General features: G+C 50.7%; 1 protein-coding gene across 1 annotated transcript; it reads left to right on the forward strand.

Moving 5' to 3' along the window:
• The first annotated feature begins 2,137 nt into the window (after positions 1-2,137).
• ALDH2 (aldehyde dehydrogenase 2 family member) lies at positions 2,138-11,221 on the forward strand. The gene is made up of 13 exons (XM_071763103.1): positions 2,138-2,552; positions 3,554-3,658; positions 4,805-4,945; positions 5,216-5,295; positions 5,633-5,744; positions 6,595-6,723; positions 7,136-7,249; positions 7,806-7,908; positions 8,503-8,687; positions 9,036-9,200; positions 9,436-9,593; positions 9,896-10,010; positions 10,716-11,221. The coding sequence occupies exons 1-13, from the start codon at positions 2,424-2,426 to the stop codon at positions 10,746-10,748; spliced, it is 1,569 nt and encodes a 522-aa protein (XP_071619204.1). The 5' UTR covers positions 2,138-2,423; the 3' UTR covers positions 10,749-11,221.
• Positions 11,222-11,296: the final 75 nt, after the last annotated feature.

Here is an 11,296-nt window from a genome sequence, read left to right on the forward strand (position 1 = left end):
TCTCTTGTCCTTCAGCACAACATCTTCAGCAATCTGCAGACTCTAGAAGGACTCCAGTCACTGGTGGGGTGAACTGAATCAGGTACTCAAGGATTATGGCCTCAGTGGAGGCTCCAAAGCTGAGGCAATGCCTGGTCCCTGGAGCTGGGAGGAAATGGGAGAGCTCCATGGTCCCATGATGGCACTGGATCTCTCTGGGCTCCTCTGGGGGTCAGGGAGGATGCAGAGTGGCTCAGTGGGGGCTTTCAGTGCTTCACAGAGGGCTGCAGCAAGGAGAACTCTGGGAACAGTTCCTGGGTTCTTTATGTCTGGTATGAATTCAGTATGAAAGTAATGGGCACTCTGAATTCTCCAGCATGGGTGCAGCCTCACAGATCACTTTCACAAGGCCATGTCCACGTGCCCAGGGTCACCACCACATCTCTGCTCTCAGGGACACAAGGGGTGCTGCAGAAGGGCCCCGGGGTGGCTGTGTTGGCTCCTCAACACCAGGGCTGAAGGGAAGGCTCCTAACCTGAGCTTTGGTTTCTGCAAAAACCAGGGTGCAATTCTGCCTCAAGCCCTGGCACTCAGCTCTGGAAGGGAGAGGGAGCCTGTGTCTGCACAGCCCAGACAGTTGGGATTATTTCCTAACAAGCACCTGGCTTCAGGCCTCCCACCATCTCATCTTTCAGGCAGGCTCAGTCCCAGCCAAGCTCTTGCAGGGCTGGGAGCTTGAGGCTGAGAGCTGGCTCTGCCACGAAGGTGTCTCCTCCATTGCTTGTGGTTTCAGTGCTACTGGGTTTGTCTGCTGAGCTGCAGGGAAGGGAAGGGTCCTGCTCCAGAGGAGAAAAGCATCAACACAGGGCTAATGCCCACTGCCCTTGGCTGTCTGTCCAGGTGTCAGACACACAGCAGAGCCTGTGGGAGCTCAGGCTTGGCTGGGGCTCAGCTCTGAGGTGTCCTGAGCAGACCCCTCTGGGAGATTTGGTGCACAGAGGCACATCTCTGCACACATCTCTGTGAATAAAACAGAGGTGTCCTTCTGGCATGTCCCAGAATGGCTGGAGGAGTGCAGATCTGCAGTAGGAACTAATGAGCCTCACAAGTGCCACCTCCTAAAGAGCTGCCCAAAACCCACTGTCTGGGAAATGGTCACCCCTGATATGTGTGGCCAAGGACAAGAGAAGCTGAAAGCCAGCACAAGAGGATTTCTTTTCAGCTGATCTAAGAAACATGCAAACCAGTCTGGATAATCTTGGGCTTTGCCTCTCTGGGCTTTGTGGTTCCTCCCTTCAAAATGGGGCTGATATTCCCCTCCTGAGAGGAATGCCTGCAGCCTGCAGATGCAGGAACCACCACTGTGCTACCACCAAGACTTTCCACAAACCAGGTCTTCCAAGACAGTTCCTTAAACTATTTTTGATTGACATATTCTACAATTTTTCTGCCCTCCCCATCCCCCCCCCCCCCCAGTTACCCTTCACAGAGCCCTCACAAAAGGAGCCAGAGAGGTGCTGTCTGGTACAGGGTAGTTACCACATTTACACTGGAGGTTAAAAACTCTGTATATTTGGTCTGTGGTTTTGATTAAAAACTCTGTATTCTTGGTCTATGGCTTCCTTAGTGATGGTGATAACTCGAGAACATCCCTTTTCCTTGCGTGTGAGTCTGCATTTAAGCACTCTGAAGTTGCACAAGACATCTTAAGCAAACAAACAGAAAGCTTCAGCTATTGTTGGGAGCAATTTTACAAAGCCTCTCATTTGCAGGCACCCAGACACCCTCCTGCTGTGAGAGCTTTTGCTGACTTGGTTTCATTTGTCCCCCACTAAGCTGTTTCTCTTTTTTTTCTTTTTTTTTTTTTTTTTTTTTTTGGATCCCTGTGTGCACACTCGTGGGCTCATGGTGGTGTGTCCAGGGTGTAACCAGGGGTCCCCAACCCTTTATCCTCATCCCATCATCCCATTTGCACAACAGAAGTGTTTCTGGATCTACTCTGCTTCTTTTTGCCTGGGCATGGACAGGGACAGACAAGGCTGGGGACAGGGACAGACAGGGCTGGGGACAGGGACAGACAGGGATGGGGACAGGGACAATCAGAGCTGGACACCCACGAGGCATCATCCCCCGTGAACAAAACCGAGCCGTGCCGATTGATCTGACCTGAGCTGTGCCAGGTTGAGCAGTGCCAAGCCGATCCGAATAGGACCTTGCTAAGCCGGGCTGAGCCGAACCTCACTGCCCGAACCCAGCCGAACCGAGCTCATTCGGTCCGAACCGTGACGTGCCATGCTCGGTTCGGCTCGGGTTGTGCTGATAGGGACAGGGCAGAGCCCAGGGCCCACAGGGGGCGGGCGGAGCGAAGCGGGGCGGAGCGGGGCCGCCCCGGAGGATCGGGGAGCGCTACCGCTGCCCGACCCGGCCCAGGGGACTCCTTCAGCATGTTGCGAGCAACGCTGCTCGGTTCTCGGCTCTGCCGCGGTCCGGCCCGGTTCGGTTCGCCTTTTTCGGCCGCCGCCGCCTCCCCCATCCCGGCACCCAACTCGCGGCCCGATATCGCCTACAACAAGGTAGGGCCGGGAGGGAGCGGGCTGGGACGGGGGGCCCGGGGCTCCCGGGGGTTGCGGGGCCGGTGCGGGGTTGGGGTTAAACCCATCCCGGGTTTAACGCCGAGGCGGGAGGGGATGGAGCAGCGGGACCCGGGGCCCGAAGCTCGGGCCTTGCGGGAAATCGTCTGGGGAAGGAGCAAGCCCGGGAGGAGCAGCCGGCTGGTCCGGCGGCCATCGGGTGTCACCCGAGTTCCCGCGGCTGTCGCAACCCCCAGTGCCGTGGGTGCGGGAGAAAAGTGTGCGAGGGGCGTGCCTGGCTCGGGGTTCGGTACCTGCGGAGATCCGACCCGATCTGGGTGACACGGCCCGACCCCCGTGTGGGTGCTGGGGGTCCTCTCCCGGTGGGTCTCCCGCCGGCCCCGATATTGGCAAAATCCTCGGCGAGCGCCGCGATCTTTGCACCGAAGCTCTGTTGCCATGGACCTGGAAAAAAAAAAAAAAAAATTCAGCCTCACCAAAAGTGTGTGACAGCTGCTGGTGGCACCTGGTTCTGTTTCAGAACGGTCCATGGGGAAACTAACATCAGTTGATTAGGGAAATGCTATAAAAGTTGTGGTGCTTGGTACGAAATCAACTTCCTCGGCCGTGCCTGAAGTGTTTTCCTCCTGCTCAGTCTCTGCCGTGTCTGTGCCTGAAGGATTCCCCCACTGTAAATCTCCTGGAGCTCCTGGTGTCCCTGCACACTTCCAGCCAGGCTTCCAGGTCTTGCAGACACCTCCTGAGAAGGGAACTGCTTCCAATTCCTGAATTCTTTTCATTAACTTGAGGCTGTGCCTTTTGTTGTGCACTTTTAGGCACTACTAAACACTACTCCATAGTATTGGTGCCTTTTTGGAGGCCCCACGAGTTGAGTCTCTTTTAATTAAAGCCAACCTGCTAAGATGCCATCAAACTGAAGCTCTTAATTTCACCTAGAGCTGGCTCTTTAAGGCTTGGGAGTGCTTTGCTTTTTTTCCTTGCAGATTTTCATAAATAATGAATGGCACGATGCAGTCAGTAAGAAAACTTTCCCCACTATCAACCCATCAACAGGAGAAGTTATCTGCCAGGTTGCTGAAGGTGACAAGGTAAGGGTTCAGTCAATGAGATCACTTGGTTTTCCTCATCAGCAGGGCTTCTTCTCTGACTGCTTCCCCCTGGCTTTGCCTCTCACCAGTGGCAAACTGGGACTGGAAAGGGTGGACTGGAACAGATGTGGAGTGCAGCAGAGTTGTGAGGCTGGGCAAGCAGGGATGAAGGCACCTTTGGGGTCCCATGGGTGCTGTGCTGGTGGTGTCACCCAGACAGAGGAGATGAAAGGTCAGGAGTCACCTGAACAGTCCCTTTCTGCTGGGCACATGCAGGGGGATCCCTAGGAAAAAGGAAAGGAAAAGGGAAAAGGGAAAAGAAAGTAGTGCTGGGGAACAGTGGTGCAATCACCCCCTGCCTTATGCAGGGCCCTCCTGAGAGTCTGTGGCAGAGCTGAGGTGGTGTTTCCCAGCAATTTGGGGTTCTTCCTACAGTCTGGAAACTTGTTTATATTCCCCAAGGGAGAGGTGAGTGAGGGAAACCCTTTGTTGTTTGCTTGTTCGTGTAGACTGGCTTGTCCTGGCAAGACCATTACAGCAAGCCAGAGCAGAACCAGCTAGAAACCAGTTAATGCCTGGCAGGACAAAGTGATGGGTTAGAGACATTTGGTTAAGGTAAAAAACTCCTTTAGACTGTGCTGGTGAAAGGGAATCCCAAAAGAGTGTCAAAAGCACACTGCTGGAGGTTTTCCCATGCCTTCTAAGGAACATATAGTTCATAGGGAGCTATAAATACACAGATGCCATTGCAGGTGTAACTTGACAATATTTGCACTCTGCATACCTGAAATAACTGTGAAGGTGAGAGCAGGTGGAGGCTGCACCCAGCTGTTTCAGTGCCATTTTTCCTCCCTTTTCCCCATGGATGCAGATGGGGTGAGGAAGCTGCAGCTGGTCCAGCTTGCAGTGAGCCTGCACTGCTGTGCAGTGGGGTCCAGGGGCTGCAGCCCATGAGCTCCCTGCCCGGGGAGCAGTGAGTGTCTTGCAGTCAAGGCTCCAAGTTCTTGTCCCCAGAAAGGCAGCAGCAGCCACTTGTGCTGTCCAGATGGAGGTTGTTTGACCAGCGAGGGCTCCAGCTGTGTTTTGAGAGTGAAAAGTACAGGCTGGTAGCTCCTTTCTCACTTTCTTGCCTGGACTCTCCTGCAGGAAGATGTGGACAAGGCTGTTAAGGCAGCCAAGGCAGCTTTCCAGCTGGGCTCCCCTTGGAGGAGGATGGATGCTTCTCACCGTGGGAAGCTGCTGAACCGCCTCGCTGACCTGATCGAGCGGGACCGCGCTTACCTGGCGGTGTGTATGGAGCTGGGCTGGGAACTCTGCTGCCAACCCTAAACCTGAACCCCACCCTAAATGGCTGGCTTGTGTCTCCTGGGTGAGATTTCAGCCACAGCTAAAACTGTGGGGGAGAGCTGCAAAAGGATGAGGAAGTCCGCTGGGGAAGCTGAGAGCAAAAAGGCCCATGTGCCCCAAAGAAGTGACAAACTGGGAGGGGAGTCTCAACCTGTCTGTCTGCCCTCTCCCACCTCCCTCTTCAGGCAACCCCATTGTCTTTTTTTGTAGGCTCTGGAGACTCTGGATAATGGGAAACCCTACTCCATCGCCTACTTGGTGGATCTGGACATGGTTGTCAAATGCCTCAGGTAGGTTTGGAGATTTTCCTGCTCCTCCCTTGTGCTTGGCTGCCCTGGGGCAGCTCAGCCCCTGCTCCTGCAGACACCAAGTGCCTTCCATTCGAGTGCTGTGGGGGACAGGGCTGGATCTGACCTCTTGGTGTCATCTGGGAGAGAGGAAATGTTGTGTTAACTCTCCCTTCTTAAAATCACTTGTTTGAGAAATATCTGTATGGGTAGGGGGTTATGAAGTGACCTTTCAAAGAAGGAGGAAAGCAAACAGCTGGAAGAAGTTTCTCTTATTTTCTGTTGGCAAGAGACTTGTTGCTTTCAATTCTTTTTTTTTCTTTTTCTTTATTGTTTCTAGGTACTTTGCAGGCTGGGCAGATAAATTCCATGGGAAAACGATCCCGTTGGACGGAGACTTCTTCTGTTACACAAGACACGAGCCAGTGGGAGTTTGTGGTCAGATTATCCCAGTGAGTAACATGTATCAGTAGTTCCTGGAGCATTTGAAGAATTCAGAGTTACCCTGGAGAGCTGCTGTGATATGCACTTGACTATCTGTTGCTGACCACTGCTTGCTCCAGTGGTGAGGAAAGTTCTGGCTGTGCCAGCTGGGAGGGCTTTTGTTTTGCTCTGGCAGTCCAGAAGCACCTGTTGCTTTCATGGGCTCTGAGTAAGATTTACTTTGTATCTGCTAAAAAAAAACCCATATTGAAACCCCTTTAATGAAGTTATCTGGCTCAGAACCACAATGGAGTTTAAGCTACTACCTAACATTAAAACCAAAGTTCTGTGTGATGAGCAAGTAGAGATCTAGCGTGCAAAATTCAGCTTTATGTATCTGATCCTGTTTCTGGAACTGACAGCAGGAGCTGTCAAGGTGGTTTGAGCACAACAAAGCCATGGTTACACAATGATCCATGGGCAGAGTTACCTCTTCACAGGAGTTGCCAGGTTCTGGTTGTTGCACACTGTATTTGCACAGTTTTCCTATTTTTTTTGAGCAAGACCTGAATGCAATTGCCTCAGCAGCTTGTGTGAACTGCTCTGTCATTGCAAACAGCTTTCTTTCAAAATGCCTCCAAAGAGCATTTAACCATTAAGCTGGCAGTAAAGATTAACTCCCCAAAAGTCAGAGTTTTTGCAGTGGTGCTGTTTTGCTGGACAGTCAGAAGGCATTGCTTGAAAAAGAGCCCAACACTGAAGAGCAGTGAGGAGAGGATGAGACTGCTCCATAGGGGCTGCAGCTGACTGGAGGGAAGCTCACTGGGTCCTTCCTGATGGATCAGGAAGTTTCAAGCCCAGACCCTCTCTGTTTTTCAGTGGAACTTCCCACTGCTGATGCAAGCATGGAAACTGGGGCCTGCCCTGGCTACTGGGAACGTGGTTGTGATGAAAGTGGCAGAGCAAACCCCACTGAGTGCTCTCTATGTGGCTAACCTGATCAAAGAGGTGAGTGAACAGGCTGGGTTTGTAGCCAGTGCCTCCTGTGGTGTGATCCTGGGGAGCTGGGGAGGGCATGTGACAGCCAGAGAGAAGAGCTGCCTGGTCCAAAGAAAAGCTGGATTGTCTTGGATACCTCAGTGTTTGGTTGAGCCAAAAGCTCTTCTCCTTCTACATGAGTAAGCAGAGGATGTAAATCTTGATCAGGGAAGGACTCTCTGAGGCTCAGTTAAACAAACTTCAGGGTGAACAGAGACCTCCAAGCTAAGCACAGCATGTGGGGTGGGGAGAGAGGAGTTAACCTGGTTCTGGCCAACTGAACATTAAAACTAAAAACTTGGGTGATGCAAGTGAAGCAGGGAGTGCTGCTGCGAGGTGAAATAATAGTAATAGTAAGAATGTTGCTCTCTCCCCCTGGCAGGCTGGGTTCCCGCCAGGCGTGGTCAACATCATCCCCGGCTACGGGCCCACTGCAGGGGCTGCCATCTCCTCCCACATGGATGTTGATAAAGTGGCCTTCACTGGCTCCACAGAGGTGAGGGAACGTCCTCAGCTTCCAGCCTGGGGGCTCCTGGGACTCTCTCCTTGCTGTAATACCTCTTTTATACAAAATGCTGGAGGTGCCTTGCCTCCTACACTTCTTTTTGAGAAACGCAGTTGAATTCAGGGGGTGGGGTTTGCTTTTACTGCTTTTACTTCTTTTAATTCTTTTACTGCTTTTACTTCTTTTAATTCTTTTAGTGCTTTTACTTCTCTTACTTCTTTTACTGATTTTACTTCTTTTACTGCTTGTACTTTACATAAGACTCTCTTGTAGTCCCTGTTGGTTCCCTTGAGCTCCTTACTAAGAGGTGAAGAGTTCAGTTGTTTCCTTAAACCCCTGACAGTGAAAGGATTATTATTAAACTGCTGACTGAGATCTGAAGGGAGCCTCCCCTGCCAGGTGTTGCCAGAGTTAAATCCTAATACCTGCTAGTTCCTAATACCTGTTGATTCCTAATACCTGTTAGTTCCTAATACCTGTTGGTTCCTAATACCTACTAGTTCCTAATATCTGCTAGTTCCTAATACCTGTTGTTCTCCTGAGACAGGTTGGGCATCTGATCCAGAAGGCTGCAGCAGAGAGTAACCTGAAGAGGGTGACCCTGGAGCTGGGAGGAAAGAGTCCAAATATCATCCTGTCTGATGCTGACAGTAAGCACCTGCTGCTGTAATCCTTGAGCTGCTCCTGTCCTGTTGGCTTTCTGGGGGAGGCTCTGTGCCTCCTGCTGTAGCTGCCCTGGGGAGCAGCACTGCTCCACTCCCACTTCTTTCCCAGTCCTGCCTAAAAGTTCACTTATCAACAAATGAGAATTGTTCCAGGCTCTCCCTTCAGTCTCGGCCCCGTTTTTGGTTTTGTTTCTTTCTCTTAGGGCATTTCACTCTTTACTCACTTCACAAAGTTCTGGTTCCCTAATTTCTTACCTACAGGCTCCTTTTTGGGCTTGATGAGCCAACACACGTGCTTTTTATATGGCAGTAAGGAGGGAAATGCTTCTAGATCTGGAATAACTTGTCCTCAACACCTGATAATTCCCAATGAGAACTGTAATCTGCCTCAGATTAGGTTTTTTTCTCTGGTAGGTTTTAATAATCCCTCATACTAATTAAATCTGTATGAAACTCTCAAAGAATGGAAACCACCTCTCAACTACAAAGACTTTGTATCATTGATACTTACTGTTCAGAAGAAGTCACTTGCTGATCTTGGTTGGTCCTGTTTGTTTTCTCTCCTCTCCCCAATCTCAGTGGACTGGGCTGTGGATCAAGCCCATTTTGCCCTCTTCTTCAACCAAGGGCAGTGCTGCTGTGCTGGATCCCGAACGTATGTCCAGGAAGATATCTACCAGGAGTTTGTGGAGAGGAGTGTTGAGAAGGCCAAGGCCAGGGTGGTTGGGAACCCCTTTGACTTTAAAACTGAACAGGGACCTCAGGTAAGGGCAGGAAATGTCCTGAACTGTGACCTCTGAAGGTAATCCCAACCTTGAGTCACTGTCCATTGGTAAATTAGAATCAAAGGTGTACTTTGCTCTCTGGGTTTTGAACTGTGCCTGGTGCCTCCTTGCTTGTGCAAGAGGGAGAAGGTAAGCAACCATTCTGATGATCCCAAGCCTGCACTTGATGCTGTCACTTAAAAATGATCACCTTCCTGGAAGCTGGCTTGGCAGTCTGTTGAAATGAGGAATTGCTAGAGCATAATGGTGTCCAGAGCAGGTTGTGGTTGAAACCCCTTTTATCCCCTGTAAGGGAGAAGCTGATCTGTCTGTCCTCGTGGCTCTTAGGTCAATGAAGAGCAGTTTAAGAAGATCCTGGGTTACATTAGTACTGGGAAGCGTGAGGGAGCCAAACTGCTGTGTGGTGGCAACCCTGCTGCAGACAGAGGCTACTTCATCCAGCCAACAGTCTTTGGAGATGTGCAGGACAGCATGACCATTGCCAGGGAGGAGGTGAGACCTGCAGCACCTTTCTGACCACCACTTTCTCCCTTCTTCATCACTTTGCCCCTTCTGATGCAGAACTGTGAAGCTTGGCAGAAAGTTACCACATGAAACTTCCTTTGAGATTAAATCCCGGGCATTTCGTAGCAGGGAAAGTGGTACTTAAAGTGCTGTCCTGTGTAACTTCTACCATACACAGGTAACTCCAGTGATGAAGTCACCCAGATTTGTTTGGATTTTGCAGATATTTGGGCCGGTCATGCAGATTCTGAAATTCAAAACCACTGAGGAAGTCATTGAGAGAGCAAACGACTCCAAGTACGGGCTGGCAGCCGCCGTCTTTACGAAGGATCTCGACAAAGCAAACTACGTGTCACAGAGCCTGCGTGCTGGGACAGTCTGGTGAGCAGCAACACTTCCTTCTCCCTGAACTGCTGGAAGCTTCCCTGTTAAGCTTCCTCTTCCACAGCCTGCCTCTGCTTTGCATCCATTTTATCTGCACTCCACGGGGGGTAATGTCAGAGCTCCAGCTGTGACGCCGAACGCCAGCGCCGAGGTCCCACGGGGCTGGTGCCCTGAGGAGGGGAAGTTTCAGTGTTGGATTGTTCTGTCAGCTGAGAGCTGAGAAGGGCAGAATTCCTGGGAGAGGGATCTCCCGTTTAGTGGTTCTGAAACTGCTGAACTCTTCTTGGTTTCCATTGCAGGATAAACTGCTACGATGTGTTCGGGGCACAAGCCCCGTTTGGTGGCTACAAAGCTTCTGGGAACGGGCGAGAGCTGGGGGAGTATGGTCTGGAGGCTTATGTAGAGGTGAAAAATGTGAGTATCCCTGAATCCAAGGAATTCCCAACCCTCTGTCATGGCTCCACACTCTATCTGTGCCATTTAGCTGCTTCTCACTGGAAAGAATGCAAGTGTGTGGACTTCTCCACGAGTTTATTTTGTGGAGAAGAGGAAGAGGATGTTGAGTCTGGGCTGGCACCAAGTGTCAGGTGGATCACTGGGTGCTCAGCACTCAGGAGGGGGAAGCTGAGCAGCAACCACTGCTTCTTGGTGGCATTTTCTTGAGTTGTTGTGCCCTCGGGTCCACGTGTGAGAGGCAATCCCATCACCACAGTAATTTCTGAGTAATTTCCTGCAGGACAAAGCAGAGGGGCTGTCACACTCTCTGGTTGTAGTGGCAATGTCCCACGGGTGACAGAGCTCCCCCATGGCCCTGCAGCTACCATACAGGGAAGTGCTGATGGTTGAGGGCCTCCAGCTTTGGTACAGGAGCTCCAGGGGAGAACAAATGCCAGCACTTCTCCAACAGCATCTCCAGAGAAATGCTGTGACCCACCCTTCAAGCTTCCCTCTCTCCTCTAACCTTCCAGATCCATCTCCAGACCAAGATGATCTGGATATACTGATTGGGATATACTGGACTCTGGTTCTATGGGATGCTGCTTCCTCTCAGCTCCCAAGTGAATACAGCTGAACTGTGTCTTCAGGAAAATCACTTGTGACTTCTTTTTTTTTTTCTAGGTGACAATCAAAATTCCACAGAAAAACTCCTAAAAGACAGCAGCCTGTCTGTGCATTTGGAAACATCTATGCAGCTTCACGAGACAGACAGCAAAGACAGCTCTTCTTACACTTAGGTGGAAAATACAAAACTTAACTGCATCAAGAAATGTTTCTTTAGAAGGTACCAGAAGGAGCTTTTGTTAGAAAACTTCATTTGGCTTTATCTTTTTCAAATACCAACAGTCAATCAAGTACTAATGCATTCTACGGGTGTACTCTTGTTGCACCTCTATTTGATGAATATGCTTTTTTTCCCCAAGAAATCATTTAAATGATAACTCTGTTGGCTTAAGCAGCCAGCTCTGTGCTCCTTGTCCTGTACGTCACACACGTCCCTTTGCTGTAAGCAGTGAACTGAGACTCAAGTTAACTGTTTAACAGAGTAGAAGAGCAACTTCCTGTGTGAACCTGAGGTAAAAGTTTGCTCTCACTGTATCTACTCACAATAAACATTCTTGTCTTATTGCCTTGTCTTATCCTTACCTTTGTTGGAGCAGTTTGAGCCAAGCAGGAGCTCAAGTGCACGGACGAGTTTGTAT

The sequence above is a fragment of the Heliangelus exortis genome, chromosome 19 (assembly GCF_036169615.1).
Source record: "Heliangelus exortis chromosome 19, bHelExo1.hap1, whole genome shotgun sequence".
In the NCBI taxonomy this organism is placed as follows: domain Eukaryota; kingdom Metazoa; phylum Chordata; class Aves; order Apodiformes; family Trochilidae; genus Heliangelus; species Heliangelus exortis.